The sequence below is a fragment of the Perca flavescens genome, chromosome 18 (assembly GCF_004354835.1).
Source record: "Perca flavescens isolate YP-PL-M2 chromosome 18, PFLA_1.0, whole genome shotgun sequence".
NCBI classification, from domain to species: domain Eukaryota; kingdom Metazoa; phylum Chordata; class Actinopteri; order Perciformes; family Percidae; genus Perca; species Perca flavescens.
Window position 1 is genome coordinate 22,210,500 of NC_041348.1, and position 26,054 is coordinate 22,236,553.

General features: G+C 42.3%; 1 protein-coding gene across 1 annotated transcript in view; it reads right to left on the reverse strand.

Annotated features, from left to right (window-relative positions):
• gphnb (gephyrin b) overlaps nucleotides 1-25,126 on the reverse strand; it is a 96,952-nt gene extending 71,826 nt beyond the window's left edge. Inside the window, exons 1-2 of the mRNA XM_028605802.1 lie at nucleotides 25,001-25,126; nucleotides 542-620 (exon numbers count right to left, since the gene is read on the reverse strand). Coding sequence (XP_028461603.1) covers nucleotides 542-620; nucleotides 25,001-25,064 — 143 coding nt within the window. The 5' untranslated portion in view covers nucleotides 25,065-25,126. The remainder of the gene's footprint in view (nucleotides 1-541; nucleotides 621-25,000) is intronic.
• Nucleotides 25,127-26,054: the final 928 nt, after the last annotated feature.

Sequence of the window (26,054 nt, forward strand, 5' to 3'; positions counted from 1 at the left end):
CGCAAAGGTGCAAAAACAATGTTTTAATGCATTTAGCACAATGAGATTTTCTTCAGGATTTTAGTTTGTTTGGACATACACTTAAAGGTCAATTGTGATGGAGATTATTGTTTTCCTGGGCATTCTTAATGCTCTTTTGTCACGGTTCACATCCCTGTTAGTGGAAACAAATGTTGATTTCACCTCCTTTAGCTTCTTTCTTTCTTACAGCTACTGAGAGTCATCCTTAAACAGAGTGCTGCAGCTCTTTTGTTGTTGCCATGCATGCTGGGAATTTCTCTCCATAGGGCGACACCGAGCCCCGCAATGTTGTCTTGAAGAGATATTTTTAGTTTCTTAGCTGCACAAAAAGAAGATGGCTTGCACACGCAAGTGCGCACACACACTGAAAGCCTGTGCATATTTCTCAGCGTCGTGGATTTAAGGTTAATTGATCGACTTAACTCTGGAATAAACGATTGTGTACATAAAAGTAACGCCTGGTGTTTTCTTTTGTCATTTCTGTAAATAGAATTGTCATTAAAAAAAGGCCAATACTCACAGGGAGGGATCATGGATGAGATCTTTGAGGTTGACACCACTGCGGTCCTCTGCAAGGTTCCGAAAACAGCTGTCACTCACTAGATAGACAGAGAGAGAGACAAAAGAAAATGAAATTAGCACACAAATTGATAAGCAATCTAAAATGAAATTCACGAAGGGCTTTAGCACAAATTGCTATCGTTACATCACAGGCATTTTCCAAACAGTAAATGATTTTTTTTCTCATAAATGTGAGCAATTACAAGCGAAAAGGTATCATGAATTACTATTTTCAAATTTTCTAAACTGTGTCATGGTTGGCCCCTTGTGTACTCAGTGTGGGAAACCAAACTGATTATCAGATGATAAAAATGACGAAACACACCAAAATGATCTTTGATCAGATGATAAAAACTAGATGAAAACATCCAAGGTGATCCAATCCAAGCACACCTTGAATAGTTATATGCTGTTTAGAAAACATTTCTCTATTCATTCTTACATTTTGATCCACATTTCACATCTGTGAAAAAAAAAAAAAAACTGTATCATGGACATACAGAACTCATCTAAACTAGGGAGGATAGGATGCTCTTATTTGTTTCAGCCCCACTTGTCAGTTTCTAATGTAATAACACACGAACACTGACATCACCTTCACCCTGCACACTTTTTGATCACACTGAGCCTATATGAAGCCACACCTTCATCGTCTCCAACCTCTCCTTATAAAATCACGGCAGCCCCTCAACTGCAGAGCAGGTGCGAGCCACATGAGTCATCAATGTTGATCACAGACGGATAGAGTGACGGATAGAGCTAGACAGGGAGAAAGACAAAGACATGGGGAGAGGAAAATGGGAAAAAAATAAAATGAGAGGAGACAGAAAGCGACAGACGAGAAGGATGAAGAGAGGGACAAGGTGTTTTGTGATCTGACGGGGCCAAACGTGAACGGACATGCTTGTGTCTTAAAATAGATGCAAAACGAAGCACCGGAGGGTTTACATTGTTGGTGGTGGTGGTTGTGGTGCAGTGGATTTAATCCAAAAAACTTGATGTGCTAGTTTTAGACAAGACTGGAAATGTCATGTTACTCCAATGAAGTGCCATGATCCATGAACGAGAGGAGGGGCGGAGGGACAGAGTGAGTGGATGGGTGAAGCAAGAATGGTGTAAAAAATGGAAGTGGGATGGCAAAGGGGGGATGTGAAGGAAAGGAATGCAACAGAGCTGGAGGATGGAGGGATGAGAGTGAGGGATGGTGGTGAGGAAAATGGAAAGGATGTAGGATGGAAGGATTTTTTAAAGAGGGGAAGAGGATGGAAGGGTGATGAAGAGAAAAGCAGTGGCGATGGGGCAGCGCTGTGAAGACAGAGGTAAACAGAGGGTGCAGGACGTTGCTCTGGGCTCTGGCAAATAAATGGGAGAGTGCTGACATTTGCACACCGAGCGAGCTCAGAAAGAGAGAAAGAGAGGGGGAAACAAGAGAGACAGAAAAACTGCGGGGGATGTAGCAAAAAGGGAGGGAGGAGAGAAAAAGGGGAGCAAGCACATGGAATACACACCACCCTGGCTTTAGAAGGGGCACTGCTGCATTAGTGCATGTGTGTATATGTGTGTGAAGAGGGAACTTCCTTCAAGACTGCAGTATTACACACACACACACACACACACACACACAGAGTCAATGGATCATTATGCTAAGTATGTTCTCTGTCAAGCCTGAACCTCTCCCAGCTACCCCTTGATCTAAAAATAGCCGTTCCACTCTCCTACAAGAGGCAGCAACCATTCTGAACCAATCAACACGCTCTGTCAAAGGCATCGGTACCCACCACCCCTCTATATACTGTGTGTGTGTGTGTGTGTGTGTGTGTGTGTGTGTGTGTGTGTCTGTCTATGTTCTGTATGCAACAAGGGGAACTCCTGAGTAAAGGTAATAGATCTGCCCCTCCCTGCTGCATCGGTTAGTAGAAATGGTGGGAAAGCGATCCTTTCTACAAAACAATAGCAGAAGAAAAGACTCAGAAAGTAAGAGGGAGAAAAGGGAGGAAACAAAAAAAGGACAGGAGTTAGAGTGGAAGAGAGGGAGATCTGGCTGCAGTTGAAACAGGCTTCAAAGGAATATTAATGTGATCCTGTGCAAGAGCTGAAGACAGGGGAAGAGCTGGGGGAAGAGGGAGGGAGGATGGAGGAAGAATATGAGAGGGGAGGGGAAAAAGGTGCGCAATAATTTATGACGCTTGCTCCTTCCCATCTCCCGAGCTCCGCCCATGCACCTTTCTCCAGGTAAATCTGCAGCGTAACTTCTCCCAAAACATCGCTGTGCACAGCATCACATCAGGGATTTAATTATCACAACAGACCTCCGACTAGTTTAGAGTCAAACCTGATCCCTAAGCCGCCACTCTAGTGCTTGGTCACGTCGAAAGTGAAGCTGCAATGCAGTGACGGCGTCCCACCCCAGAAGGTGCTATTCCTGGTGGTAGATACAAAATAGCAAGCTAAAGGTCAATGATTCTACATGGCTACAGTCAGCTACTGTAAGGCCAGACAGACATCAGTGTCATCCTGCTGTTCTGGGGTCAAACATTTAAAGACAAGTAGAAGCTCATATCTAGGCAATCCAATTTTGATTCAGGCCGGTGCATTCTATTTTCATATCTGACATTCTTGATATTGAGTGCAACCAAAGACTGCTCTTGCACACTAGAGCCCTGCGTGGGACAGTTTTCTTCATCCCGCCCCCGGCGAATTTCTGACCATTACCGCCCGCACCCGCAACGTGTGTGTTACACTCCCGCCTGCTCCTGCTCCCACTGATTTTGTGTCTTCTCCCGTCCCGCATGAGAAAACACGTCATTTTATAGGTTAAGCATAGAAGACATGTGTTTGCTGCTGTGAGAGGGGGAGGAAGGAGCAGAGGATGAGGGAGCGGGCGGATGGAGGGAGCTCCCCCGTCCTGGGAGGCTCAGACACGCTGGTGTCTGCTCATAGATAGGCTATATAGTATATAGCCTTCTCAGTATATATGTATGTATATCTATGGTGTCTGCTGGCGTGGGGGGGTTCCAGGCTACATCCCGATCCTGCAGTGTTTTTTTTAGCCACACTGTATTTATTCATATGGGCATATCTGGCATCTCTGTCATTGTTATACTTTTTCAATTTGATATCTATTTTCTGGTGCATATGCCTGTATTGACTCCAATCATCTCATATTTGTCTCCACCTGTGAGTGTGTGAGTGCAGAAGCCTGGAAGTCCCCAGGCTATAGCAGTGGGAGGTGAGCAGGAGGCCTGTGCCTCAGAAGCATTACGCAGGGCAACACCACTCACACATGGGATCTAGACGTGCACACCGAACCATCGTGCATGCTCCTAAAGGGTTCATCACTAAACCATATCAGAGCAAGAGAGATCGGGACGCTGGGGAAGACATCAAGACACCACAAAGAACTGATCAGACAGGAAAAAAATGTCAATATAGAGTGAACATGAATGGAAAAACACAGAAGGAATTAAAGGGGAAGAAAAGATTAATAGGAAAAGAAAAAAGTTTTACAGCAAAAGTATTTTGAAGTGCGGCTTCCCTGTTCTGGCTCTTCTGTATAAAACCAATGCTGTTTGCAAAAACCAATAGCCAAGTGCTAATCCTAATAACTAATCCTAGTGCCCATTCACTGTCCTTTTACAGAGATGATATATTCAGACAAAATAAAATAAAGTAACTAACTACATTTAGTGAAATACTGTACCTATGTAAAAGTAATTGTATTTTCTACACCACTATGTTTGTCTGGAAGCATTATTTACTTTTAAATTTTACAATTTTTCATACCTTTCCTGTCCAGTTAAAGACACGTATCTCTGAAATTGATTTTGAATTTCTCTAAAAACTGAAGGATAAAGTGTTATAAAAATGCTGCTACTTTTTAAGCTAAAAAAACAATAAAACAAACCTAGTTGGATTAGCTGTGGAAATGCATAATCACAAAATTGAAAACAACTGTTTCTTCTGAGTTTATGGAATTATTTATGCATTGCTGTAGATTTGATTACCCAACGTTATATTAAAGAGTTAAGCACAACCTTAAAATGCAACATCAACACATTAATGCATTGCACCAGTATATTAATCCCAAAACTTGTACTTTTACTTTTAAAACTTTAAGTACATTTTGCTGTAAGGTTTTAAATGCAGGACTTGTACTTAGTAGTGGAGTATTTTAGGTAAACGATCTGACTTCCACTACTGAAAAAATGTATGTGGCACAATTTTTGGCAAGTGCCCTCATGTAATTTCCAAGCACAAATTATGTTGTTGTCAAAAGGTGGGAAATCAACGTCAGAATGAAATTCATCCACTTCATTTGGTAAAGCTCCAGTAATTAAAGTAACTAGACTACAAGCTAGCTAAGTTAGCTAGCAGGCTAGCCCTTTGTGTGAAACAGGTTGATGTCTGTTTGTTTATTTCATTTCAAAACTATGCTTATTTTTGAATGTTGGGTCGCATTTGCTTTTCAGTGCTGAAGTAAGATTTGTAATTACAGGAAATAATTAGGCTAAAGCAAAACTATCGTAACAAATAACTTCTTGTTCCTGCTACATTTTAACCAAACAAATGAGGAAAGTTCATAGAGGGTAGCAACAGGTGGTGTGTCTAATGTTAGTAAGCTAAAAGACAGTAAAAAAAACGTACTAGTTATGTGATATTTTGTGATTCAGATAGCTTTGTTAGCAAGTTTCTTGCTAGCCTAAAGGTAGCCAGGTTATTAAAGAAATACATGTACTTTACCATTTTGTAGAACAGGAAGTGATGCAATATGTGTGCAAACCATAGACTGTTAATATATACAGTCTATGGTGCAAACAGACATAAATTAAAGTGACTTTGGGATGACCCTGCCAATCAAACCTAAAGAGAATGCAAAATATTATTATTATTTTTTGTTTTCAAAGATCATCCAGGAGCTGTTTCACCACCATCTACTGCTGTTAGTGGCTCCTCCTCTCTACATTGCATTATGGGATATTAACAGCATACTTTTTATGCAACATGCATACGGACTTTTTTGAGCACACTTAATTTAGTCACTTCCCAGTAACATATAGCAACTGCGACACAGTCAAATGCAGTTAATAAGTGCAGTTAGCATGCAGGCTAGGTGTCGTTTTCTGATACAGATCAGTCTATTTGTAATACAGTAGCTTAGCTAGCTAGCAGGCTTTGTGCTGTCAGTCTGTTCCTGGCCTGTTAGCCAGAAGCAGAGAGGATTCATAAACTGTTCCACATTAAAGTTCTACTCAATCATTTCCAGGACATAAAGCAGTCAGCACTCATTATCTCCCTGGGATCCCACACTAATGGGGTTTTCCCTTATAGCATGTCTTCATGCACTGTGTGCGTGTGTATGCATTTCTTCACATATTCAGACAAACGTCACACAACAAACAGTCTCACATACTTTTTTTCAAGTACATGAACACACCTACACACAGCCTTGGTCACCTAGTCATGGATCAGCAATTTTACACAACATGCACTACAAATCACAGCGCAAGACAGAGTGCATAAAGTTGCTTGTGCCAAAGTCTGTTTCCAGCCCAATTATCACAGTGCTTATCCATCATTATGGCAATATACCCTGCTGCTTTTAAAAGATACAGAAATCTAGCTGTCTTGGGTGTTTTGGATACAACTATATTATGTTTAAACATGCTTTGCCAGTTAAAATGTAGATCATCCTGATTAAATTGCTCAATTCATGTTGTCCAAAAAATGTATGAATACATTTATACATGTGCAGGAAAATGTGCAAATCCACCAGTGGAGGGATAGCAGCGCATCGCCTTCTTCATCACAGACCACTTGGCATATCTATTGTTTCCTGTTCTTTATCCGCTAACAGCAGTGCCAATGGCCCTCCAGCCCTGGAGAAGCTACTATGGAGGTCAAACACTGGATTGGGCTAACATCTGCTGGTGGGAGGGACAACACCTCTGCACACCAATAAGCATCAACCAAAGTGATATCACTGCCTCCTGTCTTCTATTTTACTGGCTTGTTCTGTGTCAAATGGAAACACTGGGCCCCAGGCCGCAGATTAAATGGGCTTAATGATGAATAGAGGTATGGACCCGCCTCCAGATTGTAATGGGGTGGGGTAGACATCTGACTAGGGGGCTTTCAGTACTACAACCCCCTCCTAGCCAGAAGAGGAGAGGAAAGGAGCAGTGGTGCACAAAACCAGCATCTTCATTCCATGGCAGGGTAAATTTCCAAATTAATAAAGGCTTCATGGTGCTGGGTAAAATATAGTAACAGCAATAACATCAGATAACCTAATCTAATATAAGACCACTGTATCTTAGCAACCTTGTTAATTCTGAGAGGAGCAGTGGGGTAAGCAGCAGAAGCACAGCATCCATCATCAAAGACACACCCAGCAGCAGCACGCACGCACGCACGCACGCACGCACACACACACACACAATTACTCACAAACTCTCAAACCCACGACACCATGCACATGCTATCTTACCATTAGCCACTATCTCAATCACACTGTGATGCAGATGAATGCATACACATGTGCAGGGCTACACACTCAGGCACATACACACAGATCCTCAGGCTTACTGTAAGCAGCCGGGAGAATGGAGGGGGTGTGGAGCGGAACAATGGGATCCTAATCGTCGGGCTGCATTTCAAAGCCTCTCCCCTCTACAACACTGTTTCTAGATAAGATTTGAAAATGCTATTTATATCCGCGGGGAAAGGAGCCAACCAGCAACTTGATTTTCATTTATTTGAAGTAAGATCTAAATCGGGGTGGAGTTACATAATGCAAGGAGTGCGATACTCCACCTGCTACTGCCGAACCAGCCATTGAAGAACCCTACAAAGGGAAACAGCCCAAAAAATGCACTGGGCCCACGCTAATACTGCAGCTAATAATTACTCTATCAGCTTAATAACCATCGCCTACTACACCAAAGGAGCCCGGCTCATCCGTGTGGGTAGACCAGTGGGCCGATCCGCATCTCAAATCCAAACCTACTCCAGTGTAGCCAGGCCAAAATCCGGCAACCATGCTGCGCCAAGGACAAAACAACACAGCACAACATGGCCCAGTCCCCCCCACGCACCAGATGTGCAGAAAAAGAAAGACGAGAGACAGCTCTGCACTTCACAGCTGTGTCCCAAGCAGGCAGGGTCCACCAATGGACCCGGCTCCCCAAACTCTCTCCCTCTCACTGTCTCCCCAGAGAGGAGAGGCAGCTTCAGGCTGAATGGAGATGAGGAGGAGAGGTGGTAAGATGGACATGTGGAGTTGAGGGAGGGTGAGAAGGAACCTAACCCTGATAGGATTAAGAGAGCAATTCATACTGGATGAGAGGGGAAACAGAGAGAAGAGGAGAGAGCAGAGCAGCGCTGGGAATACTCTGAAGGCAAAGAGGGAGGGCAGAGAAAGAGAGCAGGATAGGAAAGAGAGTAGTAAAATGGGAAAATGGGGAAATGACTCGTAGGGAGAGGCTACGATTAGAGATATACAGGGGAATAAATAAAAACATAAATAAGAGTGGAATAAGAGTGAAAAAGAGGAAGAATAATAGAAAAAGAGGAGGGATTGATGGGAGAACCCATGCAGACCATAGGGAGTTCAACTGAGTGCTGAGCCCCTCCCTCTTAAATGGCATACAGATATATTTTCACCAGCTAGGCACTTTGCCGTTCAAATTAGAGGTATCGAAATGGGCAAAAGTTGAAGGGGCAATTCATAATTCAAATCAAAAAGCAGAGTAACATTAAAGGTCATGGATGGACATATAGATGTGAAAATATGAAACATTAAGACCCCATTTGCACCTGACATTAACATGTGATGTTAATTTGTTATTTTGGATAATAGTATCAAGCATGGATCGTTATAGTTACAGTTCTACCCTCTATTTATAAGTGTTATCGTTATCTCAATTCTGCCCACATTGTGATTGATTAGATAGATGGAGTTGGCTCTAAGACACACAAACACACACACGTATTGGCTTTAATAGGCCTTTGGATCCATACATGGAAAGTGTGCATGTGACTAGTGCTGAAATGATTAATCAGTTAGTCAATTGACAGAAAATTGAGTGACAACAATGTACAATAATGTATTGATCATTTCAGTAACTGGCAAACATTCACTGGTCTCTGCTTCACTGAGAGCAATGCTGTCTTTTTCAGGACACATTCACACCTGGACACTGCCCAATACAACCGCCATCTCATTTTTTGACCAGAGCCCTTGAGCAAGGCCACCCAGATATGTGCTTTTCTCCATTTTATATTATTGGTAATTGAATATCTTCGGGTTTTTGGCCCTGTTGGTTGGACAAGACAAGCAATTGAAGACATTACATCAGTCTATTTTTGACTTTTTATAGACTGATGATTAATTGATTAATCAAAAAACTAGTTGATAGATGAATCGACCATGAATTCAGTCAATAATTGTAGCCGTAAATCATAGAATTAGGAAGAAAGATTGTGCTGACCCTGAGTGTTCACCCCAGCTCCAGAGGCCTGCTACTACTGTAATTTACTAAAATAAATAAAACATGAGAGGCCAAACCCCAACACCACCATACTTTGTCAGCAACCAATATTACACACACACACCACCATCGCAAAAAACACCCAGCCACAATCAAAGCAGAAAATGTTGTTTTCACCTTCTCTACATATGAACTTAATTTCCCTTCCATGATGCAGTGCGTGTCCAAAAACTATCCACCGTCTGTTTTTCGTGATCTACCCGAGTCAGCCCACTCTCAGTCACTTCTCACACTCTGCATAGCACACTCACCTGAACCTCTCTTTGTCATCCAAATATCAGTGAAAAGCCTGAGACTGCAGCACCCAACAGCCTGCAGCTCTCTACAAAGGCCTCTCGTATTGATGTTTTATTAACACGGCCATAAATATTGAAAAGACACTTACTAATGAAGCCACAGAAAAGAAGTTCCAGAGACAATTTAGCGCAAGGGAATACAGGCACCTTGAATGTGGCATCCTACATCCCTTCATCTACTTTCCTTCTCCTTCATCTCATTTCCCACGCTATGACTGGAATGCCCCTGCAGCTTCAACATCCCCCCCAAACAGCCCCCATCTTGCTTCTATGTGTTTCTTGTTGAATGAAATCAATGAATTTGAAGGGACTTGACGATCCGCCACAACCCTTGTGAATATTAATCCTAAATCACAGGCTCTGTATAATGAGGCTGGTTTCTAATGACAAAAGGCGTGATGAATGTCTCTGTGGCTCGGTGTGGCATTATCATATAGCCAGGCAGGAGTGTGCATGTAGTATGCAAAGGCTGGGCGGATGTGTGGCTGTGGGTGGAAGAGGTATCGCAGCCTTTTTCCCTGTGTAGCATGACATTTCGATGGCAGAGGGCCCACGGCAAGCCAGCTCTCCGTGGCATTTCCAACAGCTGTTTACACACACGTACTGTACACACAAACTTAATCTGCACTGTGTTTTCTGAACACATGAGTGCATGTTCTGTATAGAATGCAGCCATTCATATGATGCAGTTTACTACAAAATCATAGTAGATGCCATTTGAAGTCAGTGCAATATAGAACAAAACATAAAAGTAGTATTTAATAGTACACATTATAGTTAAACTAGCATTCGGTGGTAAGAGAACATATCACAATTCACAAATTTGCCTCAAGGGGCTTTACAATCTGTACAGCATACTGCAGCATAGTCTGTCCTTAGTCGTATCTCTCTTTCCAGAAAAAATAGGGTTGGGGTTTGATGGCGTTAATCAAAATCAAATCCAGTATTGAAACTAGTTCTAGTAAATAGATTTGTTTTCAACATGTTCAAGTAACTGAAGTTATAAATAAATAAAACTCAAATATCTTTGATATATTGATATGATATGCATAAAAGTTTAAGAGACTCCCCTGTATTTGACATGACATGATAATTTCTCTAGAGAAAAATCTTGTTGAACTACAAAAACACACAATCAACTGAAGGTCATGGAGGTATGTCTTAACACTCACAAACAATCTTTGGCTGAACACAGACACCAGCTTGCAGAGAGGAGATGAACCATAAAATAGAAAGTTTAATTTTAGCTGCTAACTTAACTTTAATTAGCTATAGCCAATATAATGTACCTAAATGTTTTGTACATTGCTCTTTACTAATAGAAAGGAACCAGACGAGATTCGATAAGTGATTTGTTATTGTCAGAGCTTATTGAATTTGCGTCAATTGTAAACAGGGGAACCCAACCGTAAGAAAAAGTGTCGCTGTGTGGAGGCAGAAATCTAAAAGACACAAATCTCAACATCTGGGAAAAATAAAACCACAACTGTCTGCAAGGCAAGATACTTCTAGAGAAAATAATGTTTGTGTGTAATTTGTGTGAACTGACCATTTAATTTGGCTGGTTTACAGAATTCTGCAGCTCAGAAAAACAGCACATGTTAAAGATAATAACGGTGACATCATTACAGGCTGACAGAAATACAAATAAACAAATTCACACCTAACTGGCTTATTCCTTCTCCCCCCTCCCAACTCAGCTCCTTCTGTGAGTGTTATCTATGGCTGCTCCATTAGTGAGCCAGTTACCATTCTCTTGTTAAAAGCCAAAGCTTGAGAGCAGCTCTATTGATTTCAATAGAAATATGCTTACACTGGCATCATTATGGCTGCACATTTCTGATACCTCCAGTTAGAAGCTTCCCTCCTCTCCCCTTCTGCCTCCATGTCCCTTCGTCTAACCTCCCCCCCTCCTCTTCCTTCCAACTCCTTCTCCTCCTCCTCCTCCTACTCCTTCTTCATCCTTCCAAGCTGCTGATGCAGGGAAACCCAGGGCTGCACTAGTACAACCACGGCTTTGCTGCTCATTCCAGTTTGCATCCTTGGACAAGCTGGGTGAATCTGCATGGAAAACACTTAGCTCATTCATTTTACTTTACTTGATATGACTAAAGATAGAAGGGTAGGAAAGCGGACAGGCTTTGAAATGGATATCTATTGGCTAACATTAGCAACGGGGCTCTTTATCTGTTGGCTTTTAGGGTTTGTAGTAAAACATATGTGCTTAGGACTAATCAGATCAGGTATTGATTGGTCTTCATAGAGGACGCCTAATGTTCTCTCTGCTTCTTTGTGATCTCTCACTCAAGGGGAGGAAGAGAGGGAAGAATAGAGGTAGAGGGAGGGATAGATAGAGGTAAAAGGTTATGGCGTGACTAGTCAGTCTGACAGGTCAAGGTTAGGCTGGCAGATGGCCATTCAAAATCAATAGCAGGTTTCTGATCAAAGTTAAGGGATCACACGCAAGCTGACCAGGGGACTCGTTTGATGGGTGAAGCAAATGCACATCCATCCACAACCCTGATTGGGACAAACACATCTGTCAGGTGCAGCTGTCAAGCCGATTTCTGGAGCTGGAGACACGACCATATTGTAAATTACACATTGTTCACTAAGTGGAAAGTTAAATCTAAACTGCATCTCCACAGGGTTCACATGTGGCAAAGATGGCAGCCTCATCATCGTCTCGTCCACAGGCTACCCTCCACATGACCAGCCCCAACTCCCTGCCCACAAATCCCATTTCATGCCAGCCACGCTTCCAAAATGGCAAGACAAAAGCCCGATCAGCACAGCTGCGGCTTTAGCACATTGTGCCGCTGATCATCGTGAAATCAGCGGAATAATGCAAAGCGGAACTCTGCAGCACCCAAAAACTATGCAGCGGCTCACCAGGCAGCAGTAAGATAAGGGTGCACCCAGCTGTGGCTTCTTATGGAAGAACTTCCTGCTACTGCTTGCTTAAGGCCAACAGTGACAACTCCAACAACAACTCCATCAGGTAGATTGCCTCAGTGTTGGACACGTTAGTTGCAGCCCTACATCCCTTAGTCCCTTTTACCCCAATACATCCGGCATGACAACCTCAATAATGCAGTGTAGGTTTGCCACAAAGAAAAACAGGCCTTTTGCAGGAAGTATTGCTATATAGTACTGATATATTACATGTCATTTAGCTGACACTTTTATCCAGCTACTTCCAATTGCTATATATGTCAGAGGTCACACACCTCTGGAGCAACTAGGGGTAAAGTGTGTTGCTCAGGGACACGTTGGTTGACATATTGCAACGGGAATTGAACAATTGAGCAATATTTTCTGAAGTGCAGCATTTGTTGAGAAAGACATACCTAAAGTAGCAAACACACAGAGGAAATGAACTCCTAGGATTAAAGTTAGAATCAACACGTTCCATGGGCTGCCATCGCTTGTTGATGTGTTTTTTAATGTGTGAGTGGGTGGGTGGTAATACATGTGTGTATGCAAACCATTCAACTCTCCTTATTTCCCAGGATGCAGAGTTTTACATGCCCCCCCCCCACACACACACACACACACACACACACACAGAGAGTGCCCCGGGCCCGGCTGCACTAATGAAGCAGCCTGTAAGCAGCTTCATTACATTCAATCCTCTGGACAGTGTCAGCAATTACACTGCAGCTTCCCACTGTCAGAGCTCAAGGAATTGAAAACCTGTGACCTCTAATTATTAATCATGGGTACTGAGTGAAATAAGTCTCACTACTGACAAATATATAGAAATGTATGTGATGATATCTAGATGAATTATGGTGATCACAAATGCATCTTTCTTTCCCCTAGGTCTGCAAATAATGATTATTTTCCTTACTGCTTAATCTGCTGATTATTTTCTTGGTTATTATTATGAATCCTTTTGGGTGCCCCGGTTGTCTATAATGGTTTTGGCGCCAACCATGAACCACAATGGGTTACCCCGGTTCATGTTTACTTAATTTACATGAAGCTGTCTCCCCTCATTTACATGTCATCTCTCTATGTCATAAAAGGCATGCCCCAATAATTACTTTTTTCAAAAAAAGTATTAATCATTCCATAAAAATCTAAATGTTATGATTTCCCAGATATCATAACATCTTCAAATGTTTTTTTTCTTCTGACCAGCAGTCCAAAACTTTCATATAAGACAAAAACCATCCGCAGACCTCACATTTCAGCAGCTGGAAACAGTGTATGTTTGACATTTTTGCATTAAAAATGAATTATCAAAATAGATGAAGATTAATTTTTGTCAATTGACAAATCAATTAATCGACCAATTGTTCCAATTGTGCATTCATTTGTGTTTCCTATCCACAAATGAATGCTACCCAACTTGAATAAATGCTGTGTATTCACATGAAGTTAATTCAACTAACATTTTCAGGGTTTTTGTAGTTATTTACAGTTTCTCAAAATATGCAAGCATGAATCACCTGACATATGAATTTACTGACATTTGGATTCAGAATTTTAACTACGGCTGAAACAATTTTTATCAATTTTATTTTTATTTTTATTATACATTAATCCGTAGATCGTTTCCTCAATTACTCAGTTAACAATTTTGTCAGAAAATAGTGCCATCACAGTTTTCTGGAACCCAAGTCAGCATGTTCAAATTACTTGTTTTTTCCAAACACGAGTCCAAAACCCAAAGATGTTCAATTAACGGTGATATAAAACAGAGAAAAGAAAACTGTTTTATTCATTTTTCAAAGTAGTTGCTGATTAATCTTCTTTCAGTCGACTAATCATCAACTCTAGTTTTGAAACGTCCTCCGATCATCACATGTACATGTATATACATATGCGTTTAAGTGCTGTTGCCAAAGTCTGACGTCTGGGTTTTCAGCGCATTCATGTGGAATTTCCAAGTGGGTCACTAGTACTGAGATTTATTACTCTCCATAAATCTCCTGCCACAATAAGAGAAGACATAATACAGACGAACAGGTGGAGCAATGACGCAGAACAGAGGAAACTGAGAGAGAACACCCCTGACTCACTCTTTCAAAGGTACGCAGCATGTGCTGAGATTGAAAAACTACCAGTCATGCCTGTTGTAAGTAATAAATTATGTTAAAGGGCAACAAAGCTGTTGAGCCATGCCACGTCATGTCAATCAAACTCAATCTTGTGTGTTTGTGTGTGTGATCTTGTGTGTGTGTGTGTGTGTGTGTGTGTGTGGGCAGGTGTCTATTAACATTTGATTCCCAGTTGCTGAAAGGATTTTGTGGTAAAAACGGTAAAGGCATGATGCTGAATAATAGAGGAGGACACACACACACACACACACACACACACACACCGGGCTGAGGTCGGCCATCAAACACACCTCGTTAGGGAGAAGCTGGCCTCCTCCATTATTCACGTGTACATGCTCCCCTCATACTGCTCGCTCCCTCGCTTTGCCGGAGAGATGGAGTGTGTTGAGGGCAGACAGACAGCAAAGGTAAAAATGTGAGAAAGGTGGACGGAGAAAGAGAGGTGAGGAGACGGGGACAAAAATAGCGAGTGAGAAAAAGGAAGATGGTTTGAGATAAAATGTCATGTACAAGTGAGAAAGAGAGAGCGAATGTGTTATATTTATCTCTGAAGTCCCAAGTCTTGTAACACTCGTCAAACTCGATTTCAATTATCATTGATAGGGAATTGATTAGTGAAAGTGATATAAATATAAATGTGTGAGCAAGCCAATGACTGATGTAATTACTATCAATTATAAATGCTATGGCAGTGCTCGCTCCATTGCAACTGTAAACACTGCAGGGAGAAGCTTTTTTTAATTGAGAACCATCAAACAAAATGTCGATTTTGGAAGCTTTTTCCAAATATCCTCCCCCCTCAGTGTCATCTTTGCATTTGACGCACCAAAAATAGAAACATTTCTCCCCAAATTCAGGCAATGGTGGTTCCCGGAAGCGTGTGTCACACACATCAATCAATGCATCGCACCTCGACATGGCCGGTCTTGTAGGCCTCGGGAAGAAGGGAGGGAGGGAGGAAGGGAGGAAGGGAAAGGGTTTGAACAAGTGACAAGCCAATGGACACTATGGCAGCATGTCAAGAAGGAGCAGAAGGGCCGTTGCCAAGGGTGACAGCCAGAAGTCACACAGCGCTACACCTCTTCCCAGCGGTGCTTTTCCACCTTCTTGGTACAGACGCTCATCTCTGTTCTTATGAATTCCCTATTATATTATGTGGTTTGTGATGGTTCCTAACCTCAAGCTTTTCTATTGGGTGATATTTGCATTTTTGAATTAAAATCAAAAGGCGCTAAAGTTTGCAGTCATGTACACCTTTTGGGAAAAAAAGCTACACATATTGTGTATAGCTTCACTTTGACAAGCTCTGTTTCTTCTGTCTCTCGTGTTCCACCCCGACCCTCTTCAAACTACACCCAACTCTCTTTCTCTGTTTGGCAAAAAACAAAATGTCGAAATACTGAAATCCTGAGTGATGTTGACATAAATGAAGTTCCCTGTCTCTTCTTGCAGTGAGCCAGATTTTATATATATATATATATATATATATTTATAATAGCTGCTTGATCTAAGAAGTAGTGGGGCTTTTCTGCCTTTATTTTGACAGGACAGCTAGGTGAGAAAGGGCAGAGAGAAAGGGGGAAGACATGCAGTAAATCGTCACAGGTGAGATTCAAACCCTCGACCTCTGCGTCAAGGCATAAAGCTCCAAGTATATGTGCACCTGCTCTACCCACTGATCCAACCCAGCCACAAGTACACAGCTGTTTTCACCGGCTGAATAATGCTCAATTTTGAATTCAAGTTACCTGTGAACAAAACGACACATTGACTTTTCCTTGGTAAATGATTGTCAACCTGTCTTATCTCGCCACCTGGTGTTAACATGTTAGTGATCTGACAGCGGGACATAGAATCCAACGCACCCTAGAGCCATCAAAGTTCTGATGATCCATCCACCTCTGGAAGTACTTTAACAACAGAGTAAATCCATACACATCTCTACTGAAAGTGTTGAAATACACTGATGTGTGTGGATTTAAGTATGGAAATCAAACAGGTGATTGGTAAAAAATAGAAGAAGCAAACAATGGGCTGGGGATAAGTACGATGCTCACTGTCAGGATGTCCACTACTACAACAGTCTACAGTTTGGACAGAAAAATAGATACATATGGATTTATAATGTTTATGTCTGACACATTTGACTCTCTCGAGTATAAGTGTAACCCAGCTAAATTATATCTACATTAGTACAGTATGTTAGACATCAAGTGTAGGCTAAAGAGCAATCTGATCACACTAAAGCCACCTACACATGATTTGCGGTACATTGTGCCATTGTTTTCCTATGGGGAGAGCGGTGGAGACAACTCGGAGGAAGTGCTACTCTTGGCGTCATGCACCGCTCGGCTCACTAAGAAACCAAACAACCAAATAAACCAAATCTAATATGTATATTTTCAATTCTTACAATTTATGTGATGTCACTGCTTTAAATGTGTGTGTTCATTTTAAAAAGGTTTAATTTTGTTGAAAATGGTAACACTGTACTACAGAGACTATGAGCATTATTAGCTTAGCCCCTGCTCTCATTAAGAGCTCCCTGTGACCTCAGCACCCCATCAGCCTGTGATAGATGCTAGATAAAGGCGAGCTGACCTCCTCCCCTAAGTGAATCATGAGAGAGGTATATGTTTTAGACACCTATTAGATGAGGACTGATAAAAACGTGAGGTGGCATGGCAGTACACAAGGCAACACTGATGAATCAATTACTTTTTTCTCTTTCTCTTAGTTTCCCCCCCCCTGCATCCTTTGCCCCCCCTTCGTCCCTCTAGCCATAATTAACACCTCAAGCCAGGACGCTGGATAAAGCGGCAGCAGACCACAAAAGTGACTCATCAGTTAAAACGCACCATTGTATCTTTTATCTCGATCTGTATCGCCATCACTCAGCAGCTTCTCTGCTTTCCCAGGTTATCGTGAGGGGCCGACCCAAGCAAAGGAGGGGGGGTGCCAATCGCTGTCTCTACAGAATAGTGTAAAAATTGAAGAGTCTTTTGTCTGAAAAGCAAAAGGTTCTTTGAAACAGCTGCAGTGTTGTAGTTATGGGGCTAAATTGCACAATATATGTATCAATTATGTGAAAATAAGAAATTATTTGTTTAATGAATTTGTAAATGGACCTAGCATTTAGATGTGAAATAGATGTAGCCTATAACTTCTGAAAAATAAAAGATTTTGAAACTACACTACAAAAATCTCTACCCAAAGGCCAAATTATAGTCTACTGCTTCAAATTCATTTTGTGATAGATTTGGAAAGGATAAAGTTTGCATTGGAAATGGCTTTGCCAGATCACAAAATGCAAGTCTGGCATTAATACTGTAAAAAATCAGAAGATGTATTAGCAGGCCTTTAATCTCCATGTTTGTTTTTTTACTGTCAGCCAACAAAATATGTAGAATTTGAACATTTCTGAACTTGGCGCCTTCCCTTGTGGTAGAATCTACGACCCCAAGCATATTTTTATGCTTAAGGTGTTTTTCTTCTGTTTTACGCGTGAAACTACACAAAGCAGTACAGTGCCTGAACGCAACATGTGTAGACACTGACAGAGCACTATAGCTGCTGCTGATACTCAGCTACTGTGCTGTGTTTGCTACGCAGGCTAAGTAGACATTGTGTGAGGTAGTGGCATTCTCTCATTTCAGTCAGCATAACTTTCAGGGAGGAGACTGTGCAACTGAGCATGAAAGAGAGCCATGGGAATGGAAAGATTGTATAATTTATGCTAGCCAACGGAACACAGTATAAATATGCTAATCGTAGAAAGCTAACAAAACAATGTCAAAACAATATAAGTGCTGACACTAAAATGCTACAGCATTTCTTTTGCTAACTCCCAAAAATATCAAGCGCAATCTTCTTTTTTTTTCTGGCTATGTTAGCCTTCTGTGATTATCACCTCAAATAAATGACAGACTGTAACACTGCTTTAGGCCAGGAGGGAGTGGGAACGGACCAACTCTATGACACCTACGCATGCAGTCTGGGAATAGCTTTCCAGGAAAGCCCAATGGAGCTCTTCTCTGGAGAGCTGACAAGAGCCTACAAGAGTGGAGGCTCCTTGTCCACCAAATACTGTCTGCCTCTTGTTCTTACTCGCACCCAAATTAAAGACTATTTACAGTAAGGGAGGAGCATTTCCATGAGCTATGAAAGCAGAGAGAGAGAAAGAGGGGTGTGTGCAAAAGGGGAGAGTCACCCCCCTCCCGCCCTGACATACACTGCACTCTCCACTACTCAACGCTGAAAATAATTTCTTTGCAGTGAAGACTTAATTCTTATTCTGTGTCCGTGTCCCTGATCCCATATTGTCTATTCTGGTCATGTAGTCTACCTGCCTTACTGCTGTCCACTGTCACAACTGTGTGTGTGTGTGTATATGTGTGCATACTATATGTATGTGTGTGTGTGTGTGTGTGTGTGTGTGTATGATGCAGAGAGAGACAGAAAGAACAAGCAAGTAAAGGGTCAGTTTGTGTTTCAACAGCTGCTACAGTATAAGCCGCACCCAAAGATAAATCCTTGTCCAACCACATGCAAACCTAAAGTTCAATTATATTTCTTGTCAAACTAACAGCACACAAAATCATCCAGGTGCTTGCTTAATCTCTAACAATACTACAATTTTGTCTTTATGGTCCGTGGTATTACAATGTTATCAATATTTCTGATTTCACAGTCTGTTGAAAGCCAGACATATCAAGGTTAATACAGGCAACATCTATAAAAGTCTATATAAAATAGTCCTTCAAATGTAAAGATGTTCTAAAAATATGGAAATTGGATAAGAAATAAGAGGCAGAAACAAGTGTATGCCCAATTTGTGTGTGCTTCCCACCCTTTAGCTCTTCTGTTCCAAGTGTATCCCTCTCAAACTAACATATTGTTGAGCAGATGCCCACATATTGTTGCAAGGGAATACCCCAGTAGCAGCTTAGAGATGATTCAACCATAGACAGACACAGAAAGTTGGGTCAAAGCAGGAAAAAGGAGGAATAAAATCATGCTACTGGGTAGACACACGCCTGGGGCTCTTTGATTCCCATCCAAGCCACGTATCTTTATATCTCCAGTGAACCGAATGTTAACATCTATTTTGTGTTTTTTGTTATCCAGTCATGATGTCAGCTATGTCAGGATATTACATTTGGCTGTCTCAGCGTTGAGTGGAAAAAGGGCAGGAATAATAAAGTTGTGATGCTAATGAAAGCACAGACAGACTAGTGGCTATGAGGGAGTTGGCAATGATTTCACAATAGGCTGAGTGGTCATACGGTACTTGTTTTAGATTCTGGTAATTTCAATGGTGAAGTATCTTTAAACTCTTATCATCATTCATTCTACATCTTTCTAGATCATGTCGCTAAGTGAGTACAACACTTGAATACTGTCAAAATAACATCTATTTGATGTCCATTTCTGGGTCTGCTTTATAGTCTGATGGTGTATTTTTGTCATTCCCCATGGATAACGGGCAAAATGTAGACAACATGATGTTACCAATACTACAATTGAGTTTGAGTGCAGAAGATTTTTCAGTTTTTTCTCCCAATTTTGAAAGTTCCTTTACTATGGTTCCCTGTCAAAGCTAAATGCAGTTGGCTAAAGGAGCCTGTCAACAGCTATGCGCTTAGTAGTCAGTAATTATAGTCAGCTCTTCATTTCACAAAAGTGAGGAACTCAATAAGTGTACTGTAACATGTGCAGTTTACGCTAAAATCACAATATTAACAAAACATATTTTTCTGATCCCTCTCTCTCTCTATGTATATCACTGTATAGTAAAAATAAGCAAAATGACACATTCATGACATCATTAAACTTTATGTTTATCACAATTAACTGTATCCACTGTGAATCCACTCTTACATCAGACAGCGAAAGGCGTTCTGGTAAATTTCTGAAATCCCTAACTGAAACATTCATCTTCTGCGATACTAAATGTCACAGTCTGATGATGTCGAAACGGTATTGTATCTGTCATTGTAGCTTTCCTTTAATTGTGAAACTATTGGCTTGCATTGTAGACAGTAGATTGAGTCATTCAGAAAGAGATGGTGAGAGGAGATTGCTCCATAACCTCCTACTTTTGGTCAAGGTGCTCTGGCACGCTTAGGTCGCCTCTTGCTGACTTGACTCTTATTTCTCTGGTGAGCCTCTTTAGCACCTCAGCTGTTAAGGTGAGCTTGGGACAAACTCCAGAGATTAAAGTTATGTGGAAAAGCAGATTAAATAGTTATTATCCTATCTGCAGCCAGACACGTACACACATGAGCAGGCACGCATGTTTGCGGTTTGCAAAATTCACACACACAAACACATGACAAGGAATGGTGGAACACACACACACACACACACACACACACACACACACACGCCAAGGATGAATCATTTTCAACAAATTCACAACAAATTCAAATATTTAGTTTGGGGCTGCACAGTTTTGTGTTACTGTTTATGGACATAGTCACACATCAATATATTATTAATATGTTTTTTGTTTGTTGTCTCAAACTAGACATATTGATGTACCAAACTCTTTTCTCTGACCGCTTTCTGGGAAAACCCTTCACCTTTTTAAGAGACCAACTAAATGCAGACCACAAATGATTAAGAAATGGGCCAACACACACACAAATAAAAACTTACATCCATTCTGCAGGGAGTCGCAGAATTTGTTACAGAGGGGTTCAGAGAGCGATCTAAATGTGGTTGTTTTGGGTAGCCCGCCTGCTGTCGATTCATGTCTTTCTGATAGACATGTGAGTTTAGAAAGCCGCCCACACATCCCTGAGCCTCTCTCAGTTGTTACAACTAAGGCTAAAAAAATAGAAGAGAGAGAGAGAGAAAGAAGGAGCGATTTATACACAGAGAGAGAGAGAAGAGGGAAAAATGTGTGCTGTCTGTCGCAGAGTGGAGCTTTTCTGCCATGCCTCCTCATTGGAAGCACGGTGCTGAGTGTGTATCCACATCTCTTTGAGGAAGGGCTGGAGTTAACCCACACACTCTCAGCAGCCAGCATCAATGGGACTTTCTATGGGCTGTAAATCAAGCCACACATCCAAGAGCATCAGCGGCCCATGCATGGAGAGTTGCCGTATAATAATACCATATGGTCACACACATACACACTGGCTTTATACAGATTAAACTGGATGCCTTTTGCAGGGCTCTTTCTCTCTTTGTCAGCCTCTCTCTCCCTCTCTCTCTCAGTGATCATAGAAGGTATGCATACAGCTCTATATTTGGGGCTGGAGGGATTTGCTAAGCTGTGTTTTCCAGCCAGAGCTTAGAATTAGTGCAGAAAGACAAAGAGCAGAGCAGAGTCACATGCATATGCACATACCACACATGTAAAGGGCACACACACACACAAACACACACACACACACACACACACACACACACACACACAAATGCATAGAAGCTCAGCTGGTGTGTGCCCAAGGTGTGGTATAACCCAGCCTGGTTCTCATGTGGATAGAGGGTTTCCTAGAAAAATCTTGAAATATCTATATGAAACACACCTTTTTAAGTCAAGACAGATGTTTGCATTATATATTATTTACACTATGCACTTATAACAATTAAGGCACACATATTCAGCTGAAGTGAGTGAGTGTGTAGCTGCGTGTCCATATCCTGAGGCAGGCCCAGGGAGAGAGACACAGGACAATTAAAACTCATGCTCAACAGGAAGAAACACTGACAGCTAGAAACTGGGCACTGAGCACTCATGCATCAAAATACACACACACGCACACAATCACGTACAAACAGGTAGACAGAAAAAAAACCACAAATACATACATCACAATAGGCTGAGCACAGCATGAGAAGCTTTCATCCACTCCTAACAAAGGTCACATTTTCAGTGTGACATCTTTGACAAGTGACAGGATGTTTAGCCCAATTATCCTGTTTCAAGTTTCAACTCCCTTTCCTTGCAAATAAACCCCACCTCTTATTCAAACATTTCACAAAATACATAAATAATTTCACAAACACACTCACTCTTGACCATGTCAGCCTCATGTCCCCTGCACTGTGTGTCCAGTGTCTAAACAGAGATGCCCCCTGGAAACTTTCACCTGTCTAGAGGGATGTGGGGCTAAGTGATGGAGGAGGGTGAGCCAAGGTCTCATCTCCTCCCTGGTGACTGAATGCAGGAGTGGACGGCTGACCTTTGACCCTCGCAGGAGGGATATTGAGCACTGCTCCAAACTCTATTAGCATTCTGCTCACACAGGCCCTATAACACAGCAGACTAATGGCATGAACACAGTGGATGTATAAGACTGAAGTGTTGCGACAAAGGTTCTGTGTTATAAGAGAGATCCAACATGAATATTTGGAGCTTTGCTACCTTGTGGCAGCACAACAGGGGACATTTTGCAGTCAAAATGCATCATGTCATAAAAAAAAAAATCACACAGCGGGCTTTGTAGCCATGAGTAATCCTGCCACGATTAAATTCTTAAAAGGCTAAGGGTCAGGTAAAACATGGCAACTTAATGCCACAGTGCACTCTTTCCTCCCCGTTTTTTCTCTCTCTCCTTTGATGCTTTGTTTCCCTGACAGTGCAAGCCCTCCTATGCCACACACACAAATACATCAAAAAGACAAATAAGCCTGTTGGTTGAGTCCCTGCATGTCTCAACATTGACATATGTATGCACGAATTGTCAATACTGCACAGCTAAATCAATCTTGCAATCTGTCACTACACTAGAGATACAGTTGGGGATTCAAGTGACTGATGACACATAGAGAAATGAACCCTCTCTGATGTGGCGTGGGCATTGATGTAGTGTTCAAAAAATGATGGCTATATTCTGACTTCTTGTTGGTGACTATGGACAACGACCACAAAAAACAATCTGAAGGCATGTTTGTTTCCCTTTAAAAGACCAAATCCTCATCAGTTTGTGACTATTTTCTTTTACATAAACTCCAAATTCCTCATCATACAGTAAAAAGTGATGTTTGAGAAACTGACGTGAGATGGCTTTTTCCTCCTCTACAATCCTGGGTGTATCTATCTGATGCAGTATTTATTACCGTGGTAGGGTCAGTACCGCACTGATTTGTGAGTGACGCTGGATTTCAGCACCACGGACAGCGCTCTGCCACTGGCTCTGCCTGTCTCTCCAGCTCGAGGAGAGGAAGAGAAGGGATGGAGAAGGAGAGGACGGGTGTATGTGGTGTTGTTGGTGTTGGGGGTTTCCCTGGCAGATTGCAAGAGAGGGTCTACAGTCATTCCTCCATCGCTACACATCGCCTACCACCTCCTCCGTACCGGATTTCCATACGGAGGAATACCGTATGTGTGAGATCACGGCTTTCATGAAATATTGATCGACCCAGCCTCACACAGGATGGACAGAGAGAGAAAGAGAGAGAGAGAGATTGAGAGAGAGAGAGAGAGGGGGGGGGTATTCCTCTGGATAGCCTTTATCATGCATCTGCCCCACCACCTCCCTCCCTCCCTCCCTCTTCACATCGTCCAAAAATTACTTTCCGATCATGACAACAGCTGGATTCGCCTCGCATGATGCTTGACGATCAGAAACATGACAAAGCAATAGGCTGCGCGCACACGCACACGCACACACACACACACACACACACACACACACACACACACACACACACAAAAATGAAGGCCGGCGGCGATCAGATCTAACACCATCCGCCGCCTCATAGCCGCACATTGCATCCAAGCGCATAATGTTTCCAGTATTGGTAAGTGAGAGAAGCGCCGTCATCGCGTTGCATTCAGAGGAATGCCAGGAGGTTTTACCCGTGTGTTCAGCCCCACCAAACCGAGCCAGAGCCGTTATCATGTGTCATGTAAACTCCTCGGCCGGCACTATCATTCACAAAATAAGCCACATCCGACATCTACACACATTTTTACAGATTTTTTCAGATCGTCCACTGCTCTTAATAGGCCAAGGATGCGCTCATCACCACATCCACCTTCAGCAACTGTCGTGAGCAACACTTCAAAAATCGCTGTGATCAGCTGGGTGTCAATAATGCAATCAATAGCCCGAGCATCTTTAGCAGCGAGACAACACACGGTCAGCTGTAATTTTCAGCTCTGACAAGCAGATAAGGACATGAATTATTCAATACACATAAACTGAGCTCGTGTTCTTCAGTAAGGAAAACGGCTCGACAAGAAATCTACATGAGCGGACACAATGCAGAGCCCACATTTAGCCGACCGCTTCCACCGCATAAGCCCTGGATGTAATAGAGCATGTACATTAATGCATGCCGGTAAAAATGAAAAAAAATAAAAATAAACAGCTTTAAATCAGCGTCGCCTTCAAGGGGCTGCAAACGCCAGTCAGAGACCGAGAGCCGCCGCCGCCACGCAAAAACCAGCCGACATGTATGAAGATCCGAGCGGACAGCCGGCGGAAATGAATTCATGGATATATGGGCAAAATGTGAGAGACCCGATGGGAATTTCTGCGTTTACCTGTCAATACTCCGACCCGGATTTGGTGGTCGTGGTTCGTTAAAATCATCCCGTCTGACGCCATGTTCAGCAGCGCTGTCGCCCGCACCGAGAACTCACGGCAGGGCCCAGAGCCGATCGCATCGAACTTAGTGGGGAAAGGGAGGGGAGGAGGAGGAAGAGGAAGAGGAGGAAGAGATGGAGGAGGGCTAGGATACAAAAAAAAAAAAAAAAAAAAACGAGACTCAGACGAGATGAGTAGAAAGTCGAGCGGTCATCAGGACACCTACAGATAAGCGGGCAGGATGCGGGGGCTGTTAAAACCGCACACATCACTCAGCTGGCCGCCTGCCACGGTAGTAGTGTGGATCCCAGATTAAGTCTTATGGAGACCACTATTGATTTCCTGTGAAGGCTTTTAGGGGAGACTGACGAGCAGTAGCCTACTTCTGCAGACGCCACTCACTTTTCTAATGTCATTTGATACCACCTTTGAGGCTAGAATTGTAGATCCCTGCTGCTTAGAGACCTCACATTTGACCCCTAACCTAATAAATAAGAGTATCAGTTCTGTATCAATCTGAAACGCCTCCTAAAAGTCATTCACCCTCCCACCAATGTTATCTCCATAAGATGCACCCGTGCTTTCAGAGATTAAAGGGCCCCTCTAAGAACCAGCAGCAGCACCCCAGAGATGCGTCTCAATGCAGAGGCCTAAGAGAAGATCACAGTCTGACCTGTAAAAATGCAACATCCCCAGGCAAAAAAGCACCGCTTCCATTTATAGACTGTATGCACGCTTCCATGGTGTATGATTTCTCTTGTTCATTCTCATGGAAAGAATATGCCCATCCTCCAGCTTCTGTTGGGAATCTATCAATATACATATTTCATTAACACACGTACATGAGCACAGTAGCCGTGGCAAGAAATGGGGCAACTCTTCCAGCATGACTGGTTTGCTGTCTGTAGGACAAGGACATGAAATAGACATTCAAAGCTTATCTGATGTCTTAACCTGAGTTGGATTTTGACTCAGTTGATCTTAGGTACAACCTACCTATGATCTATTGTT